The sequence below is a fragment of the Artemia sp. Qi Xiang Cuo genome, chromosome 5 (assembly GCF_049724085.1).
Source record: "Artemia sp. Qi Xiang Cuo chromosome 5, ASM4972408v1, whole genome shotgun sequence".
Taxonomy (NCBI): Eukaryota; Metazoa; Arthropoda; class Branchiopoda; order Anostraca; family Artemiidae; genus Artemia; species Artemia sp. Qi Xiang Cuo.
Genome location: NC_142798.1, coordinates 55,003,744 through 55,027,983, shown reverse-complemented (window position 1 = coordinate 55,027,983; position 24,240 = coordinate 55,003,744). Strand labels below are relative to the sequence as shown.

General features: G+C 36.6%; 1 protein-coding gene across 3 annotated transcripts in view; it reads left to right on the top strand.

Annotated features, from left to right (window-relative positions):
* Positions 1-5,774: 5,774 nt before the first annotated feature.
* Positions 5,775-24,240, top strand: part of LOC148952284 (nociceptin receptor-like) — a 71,735-nt gene continuing 53,269 nt past the window's right edge. The window contains exons 1-2 of one of the 3 annotated variants that reach the window (XM_089089731.1): positions 5,787-5,865; positions 21,075-21,156. In XM_089089731.1, the coding sequence (XP_088945857.1) occupies positions 5,843-5,865; positions 21,075-21,156 (105 nt within the window). In that variant the 5' untranslated portion in view covers positions 5,787-5,842. Of the gene's footprint in view, positions 5,866-21,042; positions 21,157-24,240 lie in introns of those variants that run through there. The other 2 variants (XM_089089732.1, XM_089089730.1) reach the window with 2 other exon arrangements.

Below are 24,240 nucleotides of genomic sequence, written 5' to 3'. Positions count from 1 at the left end.
AAGTGCTGAAGTTGCTATAGGAGAGAAAAATTAAATTTATATACCCAAAATCTCCCGAAGAACAGGTATATAAAAATATGCATAGATGATTAGCTTGTCTTGGACTAAGTTTACAAGCAATAAATCCAACCCATATTTCAAGTTTTTCTAGAAAGACCGTTATCTCGCAATTGACAAATAAGCTGTAGCACAAGGTTTTTTTTATATCTACAAGTTTGATTCGACCCACAAATGCTTGTTGCCAAGCGATGCGTAGTTTGCTTAGGAGAAAGCACACAAAACAATTAATCACTTTTTTAGATCAGTAAATAAGAAGAAGCACATCTCACTGACTGACCTCACTGTTTATTATTAGTAGCCTGTCTTGCTATAATTGCATGATGGTTGTATTTACCTTAAACAAACAAATGCATCAACCACCAGAACTTGTTTAAACAAAACATCCTTTTAAATAGCACAATGTTTACATCGCTGCCAACCAACAGAAAAAAAAAACCAGATAAAATAAGGGATGTACATGACAAACAACAATGTCCATCCGAAGAGCTCAGGTAAGGTAATACCAAAGTATAATCACCTACGGAACAAGTACTGACAAAACTCTCCAAAAGTGACCCCGCGTACCTCAGCGCCTCTAGACATAAAATGTTGTACTACTTAATCGCTCCGAGCCAAAGTACTTTGCTCCGGCCAATAATTATGCTAGAGCGTGATTCAGGCGACGAGTGACCGGGATGAATTGGGTAACTACGGTTCTTAGTTGCCAGGTTCGCATAGGTATACAAAGGGTCACTTTTTTTGTGTGGAGAGGATAGATTTTTCCAGTACTTGTTCCGTAGGTGATTATACTTTGGGTAACACCATACTACTTCACTTAAAATGACGTAGTTAGAAGCTATATCCTTATGAATATCCAAATCGGGATCTTGTAACTTCCCGGAGTAATGTTTATTCAGTTAAATTTGCTTAGGGGTAGAGCTATTAGCAGAATGTGCTGCCAGCAAATATGAGATAAAATATTAAGATAAATAAAAAGTTTAAGATTAAAATATAAATAACTAAAGTATGATTTTTTGGGTATTATTTATGATGGGGTGGCTTCCCCTGGGGAAAGGAGCAGGGACGATAATGGTTCTTTCTTTTATTAATGAGAGATAATGTTGTGTCTGGGAGTAATAGTGGTGATCACCCTGCGTATTATGTTGAAATGATATTGATTGTGGTTTTCGGCGTCCAGATATGGACTGAGCATTTCGTATTTTGTGCGATTTACTTTTTGTCTTTGTAAATAAACCCATTGAATTGAATTGAATTGGCAAATAAAATGAGAAAGTTGGGCTTGTGTTTTCAGAAAAGAATTTACTTCATAAAAATTTTATTGACTTATATAACTGTGTTACGTTTTATGTATCTGTTGTATATATGCTAAGCTCGTGAAAGAGACTGTCAGACGACAAGCATGGATATAAAGTCACTTTTCATAGAATGGAATGCGTTGTTTTGACTTAATGTATTATCCTTGTATTTTAAAAATGCAACGTATATTTATATTCATGGAATGAAAGGGTTCAGAGTAATATCCTCTAGGGCCGCAAACATAAGTAAATTATGTATACCATGCAGTGAGCGCCACGCTTGGCAGAAGTCTAACAAATGGGTTGCAAGGATACGTGACGTGGTTGGAATGTTTCTGCGCTTGGTGCAAAAGCGTCCCACTCATGGCACTTAGTGGTCTTCCGATATTTGGACCAGGTGGTTGAGAGTGGGCAACCCTTTGGATATTCCTTGAGTAAAACTACAAAATATAGCTTCAATCAATTAAAATATAAGTAGAAAAATTAAAAATAAGTCCAAGTCAATGGATATGTATCCAGACTTGACTTTTACTTTGCTAAGTGTTCCATAAATTAAACAGCTGTATAGCTTCAAGTTTTTTTTTTTTTGTCTTTTACCATTTATGGGATTTAGAAAAAGAGTTGTAGTAATTTAACCTTTATGAGCTAAAAGCACAGTTTATATAATTATCCAGTAAGTTTATCGCAGATCATTTCTGGTCTTCATTCTCGGTGCGAACAAAAAGCTCCTCCCACTTATTTCTGCATTAGCGGGTTAGTCTGTTTCCGTCATTCAATGAGAAATGGTTACAAAGTGCATTATTCGTAATAGCGGGTTTCCACTTATTTCCGATTATTTCTATTATTACTTTAAGTTTCGCGTCGAAGAGGGTTACAAAGTGCATTATTCGTAATAGCGGGTTTCCACTTATTTCTCATTATTTCTATTATAACTGTAAGTTTAACATCCAAGAGAAATCTGACTTGTCTACCCGTGAAAAGATCTAATGCCGCTTATGTTTATATCTGCAAAAACTTTCTCTGGAGCACTCGCACCTCGGTCCGGATTTTTATAATGGGTGAGATAGGGAATGATCATACTGCTATTTCTATAAACTGTGGCTAAAAGCAACATAATCGGTGAACATAAAGTTGATGCGTTCAAATTTATGCCAAAGGAGAACAAAAACAAACAGTTTGAGGAGGTGTAAGTAGAGAGTGAACTGCTATTCGTAAGCGAAACTTTAAAAATGAGTTTTTATATCATGATATGCATAAGAAATCTAGTTTTAAGCTGGTCATTAAAAATCACTGCCATAAGAACACTTACATAATTTTAGAAAAAGGGGAAATGTACACCAAAAAACAAAGGTAATCCTGATGCAAATTATGCCAGCATATAAAGCCTTTTCAAGAATCCCTTAACGGGGTTTCAGGCTCCTATGTGCTAGTGAAGAAGGCAAGCTTACCCTCACCCCTTTTTCTGTCTTAAAGACGACCCCCTATGCGTTTGGAAAAAATGTATTCCTTGCTTTCGGAGAAAGGCTTGTCCATTTTCTTTTCGGACAAGTGCGAAGAGGCGAGCTCGTAGGCATTCTGCCCTCACCATTTTAGGATTTTCTTTTTCTTTTAAAAGAAGGTGTTTCTTGTACAATATTTGTCTTTTCATCGCTTCAGTAGAGGCAAGAAAATATAAAATGGAGCACGACGAATATTTAACAATAGTTTAAAAAAAGGCACTGAGACTGTTGGAAATTCTATTTTAAATCAAATAGCCATGAAAAAGAGCCCTTAGTGAATAGAATAAGGATTGATGACATACAAACAATTGAAGGTTTAAAGTAAGATACTCCGAAAATCAGCATACCTAAACTGAATGACGATTTACCAAGAATTAATGGCTTTTTAAGTGAAGTATTAGGAAATCAGGATTTTGATGATAAACCTGGAAGGTTTTATTTTTCGAGAGGAAAAAATTGCCAAGTAAACGATGTTGATTTGGCTCTCGATCAAGATAATGACGAATGTAAGGGTTCTATGGAAGGCCCTGCAAATCAAGTCGGAGAAGGAGCTTCAGATGTGGGAGAAAGTAGCAATAAAACGTAATATACCTGGTACTAGCGGTGTTTCTGGTCAAGATCAAAGTCTTGCTTAAAAAGATGTTTGAATTGGAAAAGTAAAGCTTTAGAAGATATTTGAGATCCTAACCGTCAAAACTGCCATCTGTAGTAAATACTATTACACCAGGGCAAATTATCAACAGCTTAAGAAATATCATTGAAAACATGATAGGAAGGACTAAGGATGAGGAAAAAACAAGTTTGAGCGTTCAATTAGCAGCAAGGGCGATTTTTATTCTGGAAGGCGATGTCGACGGGAGAGATCTAATATTTTCAGATTCGTAAATTTTCTTCAGAGACGGAGATACTCAGGAAGCCATTGATAGATATATAGCCAAAATATATAAGACTGATGAAAAAGATTGAAAATTAGAATGGCTTCAACCATCCAGAACAAAAGGTCTTGATGTACGTGTAGAACTTAGATACTTTGACTATTCTAGGTGTAAATAAGTATGTAAGGTAAAAAAGTTCCCCCTAACCTGGTAAAAAAGTCAGCTATTGCAGACCTAGCCTTTAACCAAAAAACGAATGCTTCAAGTGGGCAGTTGTAGAAGCCAGAGACGAGGTCGCGTGAACCAGCGCGAAAAAAGACTCATCTTTTATGTTTGAATCAAGCAGAATTGAAGGAAGAAGGAAAAATTTCAAATGTTACTTTCAAATACTTTGAAGAAATATGCCTAATTCAATTGGAGGAGAAAAAATGGGGAAAAGGGAGAAACCAAATGTTGGAGTATCAGTGCTATATTATAGCCTGGTTGAAAAGAAACAGCCACCCACCACTGACTACTCGCCGAAAACCAGTTGAATTGCCAAAAAAAAAAAGAAAAAAAAGCAACAACACCCAATTGCAACTTAGACGAGAGAAATCAACTGGACGTGGATGATAAAAATCGAAGAGAAACGAAAAAATTAATTTTAAAGAATAAATTACTGAATTATTCAGAGATTTGAAATTTTCTAACAGTTCTTTTGAAAACACCCAACTAATGACACTTCCTAGCCAACTCAGGTAAAGTATTCCAGACAGACTGACAAACAGTTGAAGTCTGATCTGGCTGATTGACTGAATGGAAGCCAAAAATTATCACAATTGCAAATATAACACAGGTATGTAGAATGTTTAAAGATAAGAGGCGGTCTAGTTTTAAAAGCTACCGGAACATCACAATTTAATTGAAGAAAAACAAAAGACACACATGATACAATATAAAATGAGTCCAAATCAAGTAACAGGTTACTAACGCAACTATTCATTTCATGGAAAATGTTCCTTGCTTTGTCATATACCCAAGAGAGTGGCATCCGAAGGTAAGGAGGTGTTGACATCCAAATAGTAGGGGAATAAGAGACGTAATACTGGATTAAACTGTGGAATAGAATTAAGGATCGACCCAGAAAAATTGTGATTAAGCTTTCTAAGAATTTCGTGATTTCTCGCTATCTTCATTTTAAGTTGACTAATATGATGCCTGAAGGAGATATTCTCATGAAAAAAATACCCTGGAGCCGAACATAACCATCACTTGGTCTACTGAAAGAGCCCCTTGAAAAATGAATTTTCGAAAATTGAGGGCAAGATTAAATAATTCCAGAGAAAGTTAAGAAGCTCGAATTAGGAACATTTAATGCCAGGCAATTATCACTGAACCCCATAATTATTCTTTCAAACAAAACAGTCAACGTAACACGGGTCTCACGCTCCGTTCTTATAAAAGTGCCAAGGATACTGTCGTCAGCGAAGGCAACTACGATGTCGTCACCAGTTTATGGAGATCTACTACAATAGCGATAACAGAAAGATTCAAGGAGATAGACACCCGACAATAAAAGGTTTGTTTATGGTAAATGACTGTAACATATATTAAGAATTCCACCATTAGCATACTACTATTAACGTATACTAAGAAAAGAACTGGCCCTAGACCTGAGCCCTGTGGGGCCCCTGGCTATCTCAAAATTTGTATCGGATGAGTTTGGGGGAAAACGGGGTAGGGGGTAGAGCTAGTTGCTAGTAGATATGGCATTCTGGATTTGCTTGCCTTAAGTTCCCTGGCACCTTTCCAGGGCATATGTCAAGCCTATCCCCTTGGGCAGTCTTGAGGATGAAAGAACTTTATCAAGACCATACTCTGTTGAGGTTGAACGAACTTTATCAAGGCTATTCCCTAAAGTACTCTTGTGAACTCTTGCATATTCTGGTTTTGAGCGTTAGTTACGCAATGATGTGGTCATAGGGAGCGCTCTTGAGTCACTGAACTTTTACATAACGTATTTCTTTGGCTTTGAGTACGGATATAAATAGTCTTGTAAGATTTTGCAATGTCACAAGTTCAACTGTGTTCAGTTAGAAAACAATTATGTCAAGCAAAAGGACTAGCAGCGCTGATGATAGTGCATCACTTTTTCATGTGAGTTATCCTTGAATTTTTTATCATATGTCCCATTAGGGTAAACGAAGCTGTTTCTATCAACATGTTTTATCTGTCAATATGCTAGGGTTTTATTAAGATTCCACTACTTTATTAAAAAAACAAACAAAAAACTATTCCAAATCAACATAGCTTCACCGTGGAAATTTACATCACAGCTCAAAAGTATTTCGTACTTTTTTTGTTTATAACTTAAAAGCTATACTAATATGCGGTTGGAGAAGAGACAGTTTTCCGTGCAAAAAAAACCTGGTAAATCTCGATTTTCATGTTTAAAAATATAATTTTTCCTTACTCTCCCAACATCTGAAAACATTTTACGACCCCCCCCCCCTCCAAAGTTAAGGATTTACTGTCTTACTTGTGAGTAACAATGGATTTTTTTATCCTATGCTTCCCTTAGAGAGGATAGAATTTGTTCTATCAATAAATCAATCTATCAATAAAATGTTCTAAATATATAAAAAGCTTTTGTCAACTAATAGTTGATGACAAAGGGAACTTCTAACTTTTGTTACTGGTAACACATTACCTGTTGATAGACCCTATCGCCGTCTTTCTGGTATTAACATTCAACTGAAGAAAACGGGAAAAAGAAGAGTCTTTCGCTCCACCAATATTGTAAACCATATCTTGTCTATATGTCGCAACTGTTAACTATCTAAAAATGGTGTTGTAATAAACAATGAAATCACAAGTAAAATTAAAAGGGCATTAGCATATAATATCGCCAAGAAAATTAAAGACAAATCAACGAAAAGAAAAGCACCAGTGAACGTTAAGAGTCAAGATAAAACACGTATTCATTCAGAGTTCATGGTGAAAAGACCTGTTTTGGATTCAAACTTATTGCAAAGGATTATATCAATAAAGACGAAAAAATAGCTTTCTCCTGGATTATAAACAAACCTGTGTGGCAAGTTTATTTTTTATGAACCTAATTTACTATCATTCAGCGCTCGTCACCTGACCACTATGTTTACTCGGCGTGTTTTGGTTTAAACTATTGCTTTGAAGTGAATCTACAATGAGATGAGCGATTCCAAGCTTGTGTATTCACCGCTGTCGAACTTTGTTCAGGACAATTTAAGTGGTGCTGATGAAGCCGTTGTATTACAGAGAGGAGTGGACTTTTTTAAAGATTTGGAAACTATTAAGTCGGAGAAAGCAAAGCTATGGAGTTGTGTGAATGAAGATGATCCCCCTGTCAAAAGGGGCGCAAATGCAATTCACAGTCACTTGCAAGATATTATAGACTTTATGAAGAAATGTGATGCCGATGGAGAACAGCTCCCCTGTTTAGTCATCAAAAGGCCAACAGAAGTTCCTGTTATCTCTGCAACAGCGTTTAAACAGGTTACAGCCAAGCTTACGAGCCTTGAGCAAGCGATTTCGCTAGTTTCTGCCAAGATTGATTCGTATAATCTGAACTTTCCTCAATTATTTGTGATTAGCCAACCTGCTGCGTGTGATACGCATACTACAATTTGGATCTCCGATCCCCCGCCTGAGCATAGTGACTCGCTAAAGTGAAAATCAGTAATAGACTCAATTTCTGGTCATCAGCTGGTGACCAGTGTGCGAGCGAGTAAAAAGCGATGAACGGTGAATATTGAGAGAAATCTGCAGCTGAAGATTTTTGCAAATCAGCAAAGGAAGCTCTACCTGGTTCTAGTGTAAAAGTTTTATCTAAAAAAACAAACTGGTGCTATTCGAGAAGTCCTGTCTGATTTTGACCTTGAAATGCTACGGAACCAGTTCGGTATACTCTGGTCTAGTCGATTTGGAACAAGCAAATCGGTTCAGCTTGAATTTGCAGACGCAATTACCAAAGGATCATTTCTGCGAAACGGTGTGAAGATTGGGTATGAAAACTTCCATGTTTATGAGTTCAAGGAATTGCCGAAGTGTTGCTTCAAGTGTCTTTCCCTTGGGCACTTGGAAAGTGCATGCACTAGTAGCACTCCTAAGTGCGCTCGTTGTGTTGGACCGCATTTATCTACGAACAGTGATCGTTGTACGGAATCTCCGAAATGTGCCAATTATGGATTATCTCATCCTTCTTACAGCCTATGATGCCCTGTGATTAAGAAGATCACTGATAAGATCTATTCTCAGAAATGAATCCGGACATAAGTATAGTCTCATTTAATATTAATGGAACGAGAGGCATAAATACGACGTTGTTTGTCTCCAAGAACATTTACTGACCGCCTTTAGCGAAAATTTTCCGAGACGAAGCAGTGATCACGTTGTTTTTATGCGTCCAGCTAAAATTACGCGTGGCCGTCCTTCTGGCGGCTTAGCTTGTGTTTTTAAGAAAAATATTTCTGTTGCGAGTCCTGTGCTTTTCCAATCGGATGACAATTTTCTTGCTGTATACCTTGATAATATTGTATTAATTAATGTGTATCTGCCATATAATGATCGTTCCATTCGTTCCCTTCAGAATTTCTCTACGTGCTTGTAATGGACTTATAACTTAAATTCAAAAGATATTGGATCATGGGTTGCTTTTTGTTATTGCTGGTGATTTTAATACCGACCTGGTTTCTGATAATGTAAGAAATGATCAGCTTCTTGATTCTCTCCCCGCTTATAAAATTGTTTGGAAGTCCCATGATTATATGTTTATTCATCATTCAGGTATAAATCAGACATTGATCACGTTATTTGTTCTGCAGCTCTTATCTGCTCGCCAGTTACGGTTCATTTCGACGAGCAGGATCTTGATCACCTTCCGCTGTCTTTTTTTTTATCATAACCTGTTGTTTGTTCTGGGAGTATATCTGAGAGTCGTGGTGTACGTTCTAAATGGGTTTTATAGGCCCGATTAGAATAATGGGAATTTTTCTGTTTATCTTACAACACTGGCTTCACTTCTAAGTACGATTTATGTTCCGTATCAGCTTTTGCAGTGTAGCCAGAATTTCATTTATGCTAAATATGAAATTATTTCTTTATATGATCTCTGAACCATTTTTAACAAAATGTCTATCTCAAAAATCTTATTGGACGGGTTTGCGGAACAAAGGGCATGGAGCGGGAGGGGGACCGTTGCCCTCCGATTTCTTTTGACTCTTAAAAAGTGAACTAAAACTTTAAATTTCCAATCAAATGAGCCCTCTTTGAAGTTTATACGAGCATCTCTTCCATAAGAGCCATATATGCCCCCAGGGTAACACTTACAACGCCTGCCCTTGGACCCTGGGGAGGGGGTGTGTCAACACCGGAGTTTTTTTATAGGATCTTTGAACTATTTTTAACAGAATGGCTATCTCGAAATTTTTATCAGATGCATTTGGGAAAAAGGGGCATAAAGAGGAGGGGGGCTAGTTGCTCCCGATCTCTTTTGACCCTTAAAAAGTGAACTGGAGCTTTCAATTTCCAATCAAAGGAGTCCTCTCTGAAGTTTGTACGAGCATTTCTTCCATAAGGACTATATATGCTTCCAGGGCATAACTTACAAAGCCTTCCCCCCGGGCCCTCGGGGGTTTTGTCGACACCTGAGGTTCTGTTATATGATTTTTTAACTCTTTTTAACAAAACGGCTATCTCTAAATTTTTAGCGGATGCATTTGGGGGAAAAGAGTGTGGAGCGGCTAGTTTCCCTCCTATGACTTTTGACTCTTAAGAAGGGCACTAGAGCTTCCAATTTCCAATCGGTTGAGCCCCATCTGAAGTTTATGCAACGATCCCTTCGAAATTAAGTGCCTCTGGGGAAAAACATAATAAAACATTGGAGCCGTATGGCGTTTAGTATAGGCAACGCTATAGCGTTGCCTTTGAAAATTCGAAGTGTAACATTTAAAAGGCTATCTTAATATGCTAGCTCGAACAGAAGGGAAGGGATAGGGTGTGTTTCCTATTAAAATAATTTTAAAAAACTCCCTCAAAAATTTGAAAGCGATGACATTAAAACTATTTCTTGATGTTTCAGACCCAGCCCCTCCGCAAGAAATAATTTAAGGGGTCTCCTTTTTGGGGTCTATGACCAATATTCAAGTTTTACTGTAAGAACGTTAAAATTGAACGTAGAAAAATAGGATTGAGGGAGAGAGGGGAGACAGTTACTGCCACGTTAGTAGTATCCTCACAGGCACTTCAATGAAGCCCATATGGAAATTAACACAGGGAAATTAGCAAGAGTAGCTCCTAGCCCCTTGCACCTCTACAATGTGGTCAGCTGTTTCTATCGGAGCGCTCTGACATCACGGCACATATATGGAAATTAGTATTGGATTTTTTAAGGACATCCTTGGAGAAATTAGCAAAGGATTCCTACGGGAGCCCTGTTTTTAGGCAAGATTTCAAGGCAAGTTTCTAGGATTTGCTTCTAGGCAAAATTTCGTCATGTGACAAACCCCCTTTGAATTTCTGTGACAAGCTCTCTGACGACATGACACAGGTAGGAAAAATAACATGGAATTTAGGTTCCGTTGAATGCGGACTGGTAGGTTTTGGTCATGATGACCCCACTAGCTTGAACAGAAAAGAAGCCAGAAAAACGAGCACTAAAGCATTCTCGTCTGGCAAGATTCCTGGCTGCTATGACATACTGTAATTACTTGAAGTGTGGTCAGGATAGTAGGAAAGTTAGCATTGGATTTCATCCGCATGTTACATCACGAGACACACCTTCGTCATTAAAGGGTCAGATAAGTTGAGCTACCAACCCCTCAAGCCATTACACCCACGCAATGTGATTACCGGTTCTATGAAAGGGAACACAGTTGGCAAGATTCCCAGATGCTATGACTCGATATAATTACTTAAAGTGTGGCCAGGATAATAGGGAAGTTAGCATAGGAAGTTAGCATTGGATTTAAAGCTCATGTTTCGTCATTCGACACACCCCTTTGTATTTCTGTGATTCAAAGACAGCCCTCCCAGGTTTTCCAGGAGATGCCCTATTTCTAGGTGGAATTCCCAGGTGTTTCAATTACCTGGAATGTGGTGGGGGTAATAGGGATATAAATAAGGGGAGCTCTTAACCCCTCGCACCTGCACAAATCAGTCACCAGTTCTATTAAAGAGAAGAACCCCTCTGAACTCCATTGATGTTACAACACACTCCGTTTCAAACGGAAAGGTCTAATATACTTGAGGCAATTTTACGTAACCCTGACACAGGAAGCCATGGGGGAACCCCCGATTGTAACGTAACAGACAGCCCACACCTTACGTAATGATTATGCAACGCTGTCACCTAATACTTTTTTTTTCCCGAAACCCCCAAAGTGTTTCTTTTGTCGTTAACTTAATGGCGGCACAAACTTTAAGTAAGTTCAGCAAATCTTAAGCATGGACGCCGCATCGATCATTGCCAGATAATAGTATTTTGACATTTTTTGCCCAAAAGCATTAAGACATTTTCTTTTTTCGGTGTTTGATTTTTTGCTCAAAACACTTTATTTTCTTTTCCTTTTTCTATAGTTCATGACCCCGCAGGACTCGAAAGGTCATTCAATGGCATTTTGCCTTAACTGGAAGGACTAAACTGTTATTCACAGTATTTTATATCTGGAACCATATTCTAAAATTTACCTTGGCTAAAATTAATGTCTATGTTATCAGTTTATTTCACAGTATTAGCAGTACCTTTTAGAAACGAAAGTGTCTCATACGGCATTACCGCCTCTGAAACAGGAGATTCAATATCTGTATTGATTTATTGTAGTTCTAAAACATTGAAATTTTAGCTTTTCGGCTTTCCGTTGGCTAGAATGATACTTTTATGCCTCTATTCGCTTGAAAACCACATGTAGTGAAGAGACATAGTCTTTTTTGGCTAAGATAAATGTTTATGCTATCAGCTTGTTGTACAGCATTAGCAGTACCTCTTAAAAACGAAAGTGCCTCATACGGTATTCCAACTTCTCAAACAAGAGATTCAATGTCTGATCAGATTCACCGTAGTTCTAAAGCACTTAACTTTTAGATTTTCAGCATTCTTTTAGCTAGAATGATAGTTTTATGCCACAATTTGCTTGAAAACCCAATGTACTGAAGAGACACACTCTTTATGGCTAAAATAAATGTTTATTTTATCAGCTTATTTTATAGCATTAGCAGTACCTTTTAGAAACGAAAGTGCCTCATACGGCATTGCAACCTCTGAAACAGGAGATTCAATATCTGTATCGACTTATCGTAATTCTAAAACATTTAACTTTAAGCTTTTCGGCATTCCGTTGGCTAGAATGAAACTTTTATCCCACCATTCGCTTGAAAACCCCATGTACTGAAGAGACACACTCCTTTTTGGTTAAAATGAATGTCTATGTTATCAGTTTATTTCATAGCATTAGTAGTACCTTTTAGAAACGAAAGTGCCTCATACGGCATTCCCACCCCTGAAACAGGAGATTGAATATCTGTATAGATTTATCATAATTCTAAAACATTTAACTTTTAGCTTTTTGGCATTCCGTTGACTAGAATGATACTTTTGCCCCCACAATTCGTTTGAAAACCCCATGCATTGTAGAGATACACTCTTTTTGACTAAAATCAATGTTTATGTTATCAGTTTATTTCATAGCATTAGCTGTACCTTTTACAAACGAAAGTGTCTCATACGGCATTGCCGCCTCTGAAACAGGAGATTCAATATCTGTATTGATTTATCGTAATTCTAAAACATTTAACTTCTAGCTTTTCGGCATTCCGTTGATCAGAATGAAACTTTTAAGCCACAATTCGCTTGTAAACCCCACGCACTGAAGAGGCATACTCTTTTTGGCTAAGATGAATGTCTATGTTATCGGTTAATTTCATAGCATTAGCAGTACCTTTTAGAAACGAAAGTGCCTTATACGGCATTCCCACTTCTGAAACAGAAGATTCAATATTCCTTTAGATTTTCAGAAATTCTAAGAATATTTAACTTTTTGCTTGGACTCTGAATAAATCCAAAGGAGAGGCATGTCGCATTTATACCCACAAGTGTATCAACCCTAGTACAACATAACCTGTTTAACTTAACCCTGTTCAACTAAACCTCTGTTTAACCCCACCCTTCCGATGTAGATGTAAATGAAACACGATTTTGTAACCGTGCCTCTCCAACAGTGTCTCTTCACAATCTAAAGCCAGTTTATCAATCTGCAACAGTGAATTTTGAAAATTTTTTAAATTGTAAAGTAGCTTTGTCTCCTGCCGGCATTTCTATCCTTTGATTGCCATGAAGTTGCAATATTTCAAATGATCTTTGAATGTTCGTTTGGTTGTAAATAGGGAAATACACATCGGACAATAGTGACGTTCCCCTTCTATCATGCCTTGCGACAGCAGTCGACTTATTGCAGTAACGGGAGAAAAAAATGACCGTATGAGTTTATATCTTTGGGGGGTTCATAGACGATCCAAACTCAATTTTGTAAATTGTCTACCGAAGGTGTCCTGACTGAATACAAAACCCTTTTTTTATGTTTTCTTTCCCCTATCCAAAAATTCTGTGTCACATTGAAGAACAACCACCCCCAGCCCAAGATTTTCATTTGCTTTTTCAAACATGTTTTTTTAGGACACCGGACATTTCCCCTCTTAACAATCAAAATTTGCATTAGGGAAATTTTCTCTACCATTACGTTTAAGTCTGTCGAAATTTTTCATTGAAGCCTCCTTTTTCAAAGGTTTATTCTCTGCCGCCAAAAATGCATATTTAAAACATTGCAAATCCGTGTCAAATTTGAGGCCTGAATTCCCCCTGAAGCCGACAAATACGGGTGGCATTTTATTGCTCGACTACTACCCGCGCCCCTTAAAATAATTTTTTTTTCAATCTATTGAGATTTAAATCCGTATGTTCAATGTATAAACTTGTGGACCCGCTTCCCTTCTCATTAAATGTGTCCAAAGTGGATAGCAATTTATATGTGACATTTTGTTTTTAGCTTAGACGTTTTTTTTCTTCGAGAATCATTTTAAGACGTGAAAAAAAGTTTAAAAAAACTTCAGTTAAAAAAAATGTTCTGTATCAAAAATAAATAAGATTCGCCTCAAGGGCTAAGCTCGCAAAGCATGCGAAGGCAGTGTTTATGCACTTTTTAGTTTTGATATTGCTCTTTACCGTCCCCTGAAGGTCTAGGTTCAAAAATATTTCACAAATTGAATTAAAAGGTTCAAGAATAACTAGTAGGGAGGGAACTTTTGTTTTAAACTAAAGATGATGCATGATATACAAAGACATGCAATTCAATGGCTTAACAAGTTCACGAAACCTTTTGCTTAGAATGTAGTTCTAAGAACACAAAAAGTCATCGACTTGTTGGTTCAGATGTCTAGCGCATCGTTCTCTTACCGTAGGAAATCTTGGGCCTCACATTCGATTCCTACATCAGACAAATAATTCATAAATTCAGTGGGCGCGGTTGGACGTACATATAGCTTACTACTGATTTAATTTAATTGTTAATTCATAAGGTGATATGCAAGGGTTTCTGTCAATATATTTCTATGAACAATTTATTAGCATCGACTTGTTCCAGAAATAATTCTAAGCCCCCCCTAAAAAAATTAAAGTGTTCAGAATAAAAAAAAAGTAAGATTCGCCTCAAGGGATAAGCTGCAAACCACTCAATGGCAATGTTTATGCACTTTTTAGTTTTGGTATTGCTCTTTACTGTCTCCTGAAAGTCCAGGTTCAAAAACATTTCTTGAATTGAATTCAAAGGTTCAATTATAACTAGTAGGGAGTCGAGTTTTTTAAATGAAAGATGATATATGATATACAGTTACCTGAAAATTGGTAACTAAAGGGATTGTAAATGTGTTTCGATAAAACAATCCCTTCCGCTAAGCATATGACAACAAACATATATCACTAACCTGTTCCAATGGTAGCCAACATCAGAATCCATCTCGTAACTTCTCTTGCTATACCTAACTGTTTACAATTCAATCACTGTTCAAAGTTTTTTTCTAACTTAAATCCAATCAAGTTAGTCAAATGTCTTTGTGGAACTGTGATATTTACTTTCGATCAAGTTATTTATATCCAAAATCATGGTCAAAGAAATCAACCGCACCCATCCTCAGGTAAAGGCCACGTCCGTTGCACCAGTAAAGGCAGTGACATTCACTAGCGCCTGGCCTTTGGTAGAGGTCACAGGTTTCTCAAAGCTGCCTGGCCTTCATAGAGTTCGTTGGCCCTGGCCTCTATAGAGTTTGTTACCCTTCAAAAGTACCTTGGAAAGACGCCAAGGAACGTGCTGAGAGCTAATAGCACGGTGATTCCTATAGCTGAGAGCAAAGTATAAGGTCACATTCTACTATCACTTGACTTTTAGGTGTTGTTTCCCTCTTTTTTTGAAAATCAGGAAAATTTTCTCAGGCTCGTAGCCTTTGATGGGTAAGACTAAACCTAATGAAATTTATATATTGAAAATCAGCATAAAAAGCCGATATATTTGATATATCTATTCGTATCAAAATTCCGTTTTTTAGAGTTTTGGTAACTATTGAGACGGGTCGCTTCTTACTTACACTTCGGTACCACGAGCTGTTTGATCAGAAGTTCTATTCAAAACAGTCTCGTTTGACAAAGAAATTTTTTAATACTTTTGACATATTTAGTTTCATCTTGTATTTCTACCATTTTTCTACAAATAGCAGCAGGTAATACAAGATTTTCTCCATGGCAAAAATATTGGTTTTAAATCATTTTTTCAAGCTGCTCATTATGATCATATAACTTTTACTCACTGCCTTATTTTCCAAGAGGCCCTTGCAGAAAAATACTTCGCACAAAAATTAAACGATGTGCTTCAGAATGTTGTTAAAATTATAAATTTTATTAAGATTCAGGCCCTTACAGACGTTTATTTTTAAATCTCTGTAAAGATACGGATTCCAACTACGTAACTTTATTATCACATGCAAAAGTAAAATGGTTGTGAAGGGGGTGAAGAATTAGAATATTATTGTTTTTAAAGGACGGAATTGAAATATTTTTAACCAAGCGAAAACTTTTCAATATGACTTATGACTATCCAAGTTGTGTTATTTGTCAGCTATCTTTGCAAATTTTAACAATCTCAACTTTCTTCTCCAAAAAAATGCAATATTTTTACTCCAAATGATAAAATTGAAAGTTTTATGCAAGAAATCATCAACATTTGGTAAAGTATGGTAGAAAAAAATCGTTCGAAATGTTTTCCAGTGTTGACAGTTTATAAACAAGAGCAATAATTCTAAAATGTTTATTGCTAAAGTTATTGCAGGTCACTTAAAAGCGCTAGAAACACAGTTCTGTACATATTTTATGTTAAACATTGATTTTGAGAAGGTATCTTGGGTTTAAAAGCTGTTTTGGATTGGCTTAAGTGAGATTGATCACCTGTTACTTAGCTCAAGAGGAATCTGCTGAACTTTCAAGAACTTAAAATTAGAGTTCCAAAATAGCCCTAAACTGAATTCTGGATCCGAACATGGACTGCCCACAACCGCTGATATGGCGTTAAATGTTTTTCTGCCATTGAACACTACATATTTATGTTAAGTTACTTTCTCAGCTTTAGCACATATTAAATTTCAGTATTGTTAACCGCTAAAACCCTTTTATCCTTTATTTTTGTTTCTGCAAAAAAAAAAAAAAAAAAAAAAATGCAACTTTGACGGAAGAAAAGGGCATATAATTTTTTTTAACTCTAATAAACACAATTTTGCGACTTTTTGAGCAATTTTTAATATTAGATTTTTTGTATGTTTCTAAACAAATTCTAGCAATATATATTTTCATATGTACATGTATAGCCTATTACTACCTAATAAATAAATCATCAAAAAGTATTTATTCATCTTTTTGTATTACATTTATATGGAATCGCCAGGAATCATAAAAAGGGGTCGTGAATGAAAAACGTTAAAGAAGCCCTGGACAGTAAGTTTTCAGTCCACTTGAAGCAATTACGTAGGGTACAGAACATGGCACTCCAAGTGTTGACTAGAGATAGTAAAGGAACATCAGTTAGATCCCAATATGTACAACTAGACATTGTCCCTCTGTCAGGTCTAAGAAAATTTCATCATGCATTATTCATGTAAAAATGTTATTTCAAATTAGTTCCTAAATTTATTTACTTCTGGTGATGAAATAGACAATTATCCGACACGATATGCTAATAATGGAATCCACGATTCCATTATTAACCGGAACGATTATGGAATCAATGAACAGTGGTATCGAAAGAGGTGAAACATCTTTGTCTGTATTTATAGATATTCGCAAAGCATTCCATACAATTGATATTCAAACACTAATAAGTCCGATGAAGTCGTTAGATGTCCGCGGAAAGTGCTTAAAGTTGTCTCACAGGAAGATCCCTCAATGTAAGGTTGAATAATGTGCGCTCAGCAGCATTTCCAGTGACGTATGGAATAACACAAGAATCAGTGTTAGGTCCGCTGCTTTATCTCATCTATGTTGATCTTACGCGTCTTTTTTTGAAATATGTGTGTCTTATCTCGTTTACTGATGATACCGTTTTAACTGTATTTGCCTCATCTGTGAAGGACCTGGTAAGAAAAGCTAATCTCGCATTGGAAAGGCTGAAGATTTTCACTTCATTAGGTCTATTGTGTGTAAATGTTCGCAAGACATTTTTAATGACTTTCTATAGAGTTTGTACACTACTGGATGTGTCTGGTCTGGTAACTTTATGTGGTAATCCAGTTCGGCAAGTTGATCCTCTCCGCTACCTTGGTTTTTATCTTGATTTTCATCTGGCATGGAAATGTCACAGTGATGCAGTTTCATCAAAAATTGCCCATAGGGTAGGCATACGTCTGCGTATGCAGCACTTTCTTCCTCAAAGAATACTTCTAACTATATAGTATCAGTTGGTTTATCCATATATCTCCTACGGTTGCCTCCTATGGAGCAGTAACTTCTTATTCAACTATAGAAGAGTGCAAGTTCTACAAAATAAAGCTGTTAGAACAATCGGTAGGTATGTCCAGGATGTACATGACACCTGCGCTTGTTTTAGGTCTCTGAAGCTCCTTAATGTAGGTCAGATAAGAGATTACCAAGATGCAGTATTTGTGTTTCAGTGTAAGAATGGTTTAACCCCTGATGTTATTAAGAGTTTTTACCAAATTAATAGTGACCTGCATAATTATGGAACTAGGCAAATTGATAGTATAGTTGGTGATTTGCGTCGTGGTACCAGGTCTTTATTTTCAGTGAAACACTTGGGTTCATCTGTAAGGAATGAGCTACCATTGAGCATTAGGGCGGCGGAACACGCACCTCAGTTTAAAAAGAATTTAAAAGATTATTTTGTGGGGGGAATTTGTTTAATTTTATTATGTCTGATAGGTTGGGTAGGGGAGGAAGAGGATCTGGAGAGGTAAGGGTGGGAAGGGCTAAAGTATAATTTATTTATTTTTGGTTTATTTATAATAGTTTCAATTAAATGTTTGAGGTTTAAGTAAACAGTCAAATTAATAGGTAAGTAGTTACTTGGACTATCGCGCGACCGCAAACCTTCATAGGTTTACTCCAGTATGAAAATGTTGTTTAATTTATTTATTTGTTTGTGAATGTAGATTAATAAACTTATGAACTTATTTGACGACACCTCGAGTTGTTAGGACTAGATCTTTATTTTCAATGCGTTGAAGTGGGCCAAATATTTGGAATAATTTGCCTGAATTTTTTTAAAAGTTGGCAAATGCGTGTGAGTTCCTTAGAAATCTTAAAACAATTTGTCTCTGGTTGAATGATTTTTGAAGAATAGTTAAGTTGAATTTCATTCGCTCTTAAGTTCCCACCAAAAAAAAGTGTAAGAAAGAAATTGTTTAATTTTTATGTTTTTTTAGTGTTTTCTTGTGTGTTTTTTTTTGGTTTTCTTGAATAAACCTCTTATTAAGTTGAAATTGAATTTAGTTCTGTTCGTTCTAGATTTTTTCCTCTTTACTTTCATTTTAAAGAAATATATCTTTTCAAATTAAAAAGCAACCTAAGGAACATATAATAAACACAAATTATTATCTTAGTCCAAAAAGAAATGGATGCCAAGCCCTTCGATCCATCACACTTTGCGCCATAGTTTAGCTATTGGTGTATTAAGTGTCCAAATAGCAACTGTAATCTGTTGAAATTAAAATGCATATAGAAAATCTACTTTTTATGCTGATTGCCAATATACAAATTTATTAATTTTAAATCTACATGTAAAAAGTTATTAGTAAAAATAACTTCGCATTATGACATTCAGCTTGTCAAAGAGCCCTCTGGCGGAGGTTTCGAGTTCCTATCTATATGAAAATGTTCAATCTTCTTTTTGTCACCAACGATGGTCACGTTGCTGTGATTTTTTTAATTTTTTTTTTATCTTGTTTATATTCGTCGTACCGAATCAATTACATTAGAATACCAGCAGAAGACAAACTCTAATAAAAAAAAAACAATCTACTACCCTTATTTAGTATTAAAAAACATTGAGCCACAGGAAATCTATTTATGCCAATTTCAGCCACAACAAGAAAAAATGAAAACGATTTTGGCCTAAGTATGGGTAAAATACCATTGAGCAGCAATTCTAAGACAGTCGATTGACTTATGACTACTAACAATCAAATACCCCAACTTCCCAGTTTCAAAGGACATATGCCACTTCATGATGCATTCTCTCTAAAAATACAAGCAAACATAATTCTCTTTTAACTATCAGGCAAGGGTTGTTGGATCTTTTTATGGGCGGGGGAATGCCCATGGACTTGAAAAAGGCATTTTAGGCCTAAGTTCACAAACTTTCCGTGAGAGTAAATATAGAGGGTGTAGCCGTAGCCCTCATGATATCAGAGCATTTTCAAGGAAGATCTACCGTAGGATTGTTCTCTCTTTCCTCCCCCAAACCAATTTTACTTAATCCGTTGCTTTTACATGGAAACCTTAACATTGAATCTACCAGGCCGTCATACCCATTGCAGCGATGATTCAATTTTATGCTGCTCGTTATCGATAGGTTTGCCAAAACGTACGAAGAGCATTTTAAGTCAAAAATTGGTTTGTCACGTTGGAAATTTTATCCTGTTCCCCATTTCAAGTGTCCTTTTCACCATCCCAGAAGAGGCTTTTACTCTAGATCGGCACCTATTTGACCTCTCATTATTTGGAGGAAGACATTTCGAACTAATGTGGAAGATTGATAAGTAGGGGGATGAAATGTCCCCTATTATTTGGGAAACAATGTTCTTAATGGAAGCATTAATTTTTAAATAACAAGAACTGTGAAAAAGATTGAACTGTAGCGTCAATGGAACTTGTATTTTATCGTGTAAAGCAAATATACCTGACTGATCCATTATTCTCGAACATAGCTATTCAGAATTTAAAGTGGGTTGATAGGGGCAGCGTCCCCATAATGTGTAGTAGCGTACTCTGGATATGACATTAAAACCAAATACAAATTAAACACAGTTTTTTTTTTCAAATACAAGTAAAGCGACACTCAAACTAAAAAGGAATAGAAAATTAGTATACAATATGGGGTGGCTACCACCGCGTCAATCTTCTGTTCTTTAAGCTAAATTTTAAATTTTTTCGTCAATTTTTCAAGAATTGATGCCCTTGCACAGACCAATTGGACGAAAATTTAAGCCTCTATATATTTTCTGTTACAAATTTTTTTATAACACTCTGTGTCGGTAGTCCCTTCACTTACAAATAATTTCTGTTCGTTTTCAAATTCAATATCTAATTTCAGTTAGGAAAAATTAATTTTTTCTATCTTAAAATGAGCAAAGATTCGCTTTTAAGACCCTTTAACGCTACTTTAAACTTAATATAAATTATATAGCAGCTATATTTTCTGAACGAATTTCATATAGTCTATTCCGCGATTTGTTTGGTGAAGAAATGGACTTTGCTCACATTTTGAGACTAAGCCCATTTTCTTTTTTAAATCCAATGCCCTCAACCATCAGATTTATATTCAAACTTTACCAGGAGGCTTCTTTGATTGTTTTCTGCGTACTAAAATGCAAAATTAGAATAAGCCTCATGAGTTGGGAATTCCACGCAATGTATAACTTCCGGGAATATTACATCGCTTATCAGAGTGTAAATAATGTTCTTAGTAATTAGCTAAAAACATAAGGCTCCTGACAAAATTGCTTTCACTTTGCCTAAATAACTTTCAGAAAATGCTTGTTAGTTACATGCCTATTCATTACAGTCCGGTGGAGACTTATAGCCAATTTGAGAATATATCAATTGACGACCTATGTAGCTTGCAACAAAATTATACTCCCTTAGAGGTATGTTTTTTTTGTTTTGTTTTTTAATTGATTGGTGCGCTTTTCTTTCTACTGCAATCAAATTGCTTGCTAATAACCTCATTGGCTTTTTATCTGAAATAATAATGATGAAATCTAGGGCAAGTCCGTGATAAATAAAAAGCTTGGTAATCCTTTAGTACTTTTGGTTGCTTACGAATGGGCTACTTTTCGTTGTGTTGACGACAGAAGTCAATGATGTAGTCTAGTTTTTAACATAACTTGATCCATATGCCGATTCACTAAATCGTTTAGCAAAAATATCCAATCAAAATTTTGAGATATCCATTTTATTCAACGTAGTTTTAAGCTCTGTAAATTAGGTCTTTGAGGATGGCAACCCCCTCACATCCCTCAGGACAAGGGTTATAAGTTATGCCCTCGGGGCATATAAGGTTTTTATAGAACGCTTTGTCGTTGTCGTTAATAGTCGACAGTAATAGGGAGGCAACTAACACCCCTTTCACGCCCACCATTTCCCCAAACACATCGAATCAAAATTTTGAGATAGCCATTTTGTTCCACGCAGTTAAAGTTCAAGAAATTATACCTTTGAACAGGACACTCCCTACCACCGTCTTCAGGGCAAGGGTTCTAAATTATGCCCTGGGGGCATATAAGTTTTTATTGAAATCTTTGTCGTAAAAACTTGGAAATTCGAAGGTCTAGTGTTCTTTTTAATAGTCGAAAGTGATTTGAGGGCAACTAGCCCCCCTCTCTAGCCCGCATTTTCCACAAACACATCCAATCAAAATTTTTAGATAGCCATTTTGTTCTATGTTGTGGATTTCCACATATAAATTGTGTTTTTGAGGAGGACACTCCCCCACAGCCCTCAGGGCAAGGGTTGTAAGTTATGCCCTAGGGGCATATAAAGTTTTTCTAGAACGTATTGTCGCAGAAACTTCAAAAAAGGCTAATTCAGTTGGAAATTGAAATGGCTATTGCCCTTTATAATAGTCGAAAGTGATTGGAAGGCAACTAACATCCCTTCCATGCCCACCATTTCCCCAAAAAGATCCAATCAAAATTTTTAGATAGCCATTTTGTTCCACTCAGTTTAAAGTTCAGGAAATTATACCTTTGAGCAGGACAATCCTCCCAGAGTTTTCAGGGCAAGGGTTATAAGTTATACCCTGAGGGCATGTAATGTTTTTTTATTGAAAGCTTTGTCATAGAAACTTGAAAAAGGGCTCATTCGACTGGAAATTCAAAGGGCTAGTGTCCTTTTTAATAGTCGAAAGTGATTTAATGGCAACCAACCCCCCTCTCACGACCACCTTTTCCCCAAACACATCCAATCAAAATTTTTAGATAGCCTTTTTATTCAACATAGTTGAAAGTTTTGGAAATTAGATCTTTAAGGATGATAACCCATCCCCCCACAACCCTCAGGGCAAGGGTTGTAAGTTGTGCCCTGGGAGCATGTAAGGTTTTTATAGAAAGCAATGTGGTAAAAACATAAAAAAAGGGCTCTTCAATTGAAAATTGAAAGGGCTAGTGCCCTTTTAATAGTCAAAAGTGATTGGAGGGCAACTAACCACCCTCTCACGCCCACCATTTCACCAAAAACATCTAATCAAAATTTTGAGATATCCATTTTGTTCAACCTATTCAAAAGTTCTGGAAATTAGGTCTTAAGATGAAAGCCCCATCAGAGCCCTCAGTGCAAGGGTTGTAAGTTATGCCCTGGGGGAATATAAGGTTTATATAGAAAGTTTTTGTAGAATTTTCAAAAGGGGCTTATTTGATTGGAAATTGCCCTTTTTAACAGTAGAAAGTGACTGGAGAGTAATTACCCCCCCCCCCTCTCACGCCCACCATTTCGCCAAACGCATTCAATCAAAGTTTAGAGATAGCCATTTTGTTCAACGTAGTTGAAAATTCTGGAAATTATGCATTTAAAGGTTGACAAACCCCTCAGAGTCCCCAGGGCAAAGGTTGTAAGTTATGCCTTGGGGGCATATAAGGTTTTTGATGATAGAGTTGTCGTAAAAACTTCAAAAGGGGCTCATTCAATCGAAAATTGAGAGGGCTACTGCTCTTTTTAATAGTCGAAAGTGATTGGAGGGTAACTAGCCCCCCTCTCACGCCCACAATTCCCCCAAACACATCCAATCAAAATTTTCAGATAGCCATTTTGTTCAACGTAGTAGAAAATTCTGGAAATTAGGTCTTTGAGGATGACAACCCACCCCCTTCCAGCCCTCAGGGCGGGGGTTATAAGTTATGCCCTGGGGGCATATAAGGTTTTTTCGAAAGAGTTGTCGTAGAAACTTCAAAACGGCTCATTTGATTGGAAATTGAAAGGGCTAGTGCCTTTTTAATAGTTGCAAGGGGTTGGAGAAAGACTAACGCCCCTCTCACGCCCACCATGTTCCCAGACACATCCAATGAAAATTTTGAGATAGCCATTTTGTTCAACGTAGTTGAAAGATCTGGAAATTATGTCTTAGAGGATGACAACCACCCTCACAGCCCTTAGGGTAAGGGTTGTAATTTATGCCCTGGAGGCATATAAGGTATTTATAGGAAGTGTTGTCGTAGAAACTCAAAAAGGGCACATTCGATTGGAAATCGAAAGGTCTAGTGCCCTTTTTAATAGTCGAAAGTGACATTTTTATAGTAAAGATCGATGTGGGCATAATGTATTATTTTTTTGTTGTTTTTGTTGTTTAAACAAGGGCACTTTGTATCGAAGGAGTTGTCGTAGGAATTTCGAAAAGGGCTCATTCGATTGAAAATAGAAAGGCCTGATGCCCTTTTTAATAGTCGAAAGTGATTGAAGGGAAACTAATCCCCCTCCAACGCCCACCCTCCCATTTGACTTAATGTTTAAAAACTAAATGTCGCCATAAGATTAAATCGAAATGCACTGTGTTAATGCTTATTCCAAATGAGGTATCTCAGCTGTATCCAAAGTACGACTGAGGGTATCATGTTCAAACTTTTGTGGCTACTTCTTCTCTTAAAATTTAACCAAATCAAAATAGCGTAACTGCATCCAAGCTATCAAAGAAAGTAAACAGGTTTTTTTGCGAATGGTATCAATAGAATAGAATAGGA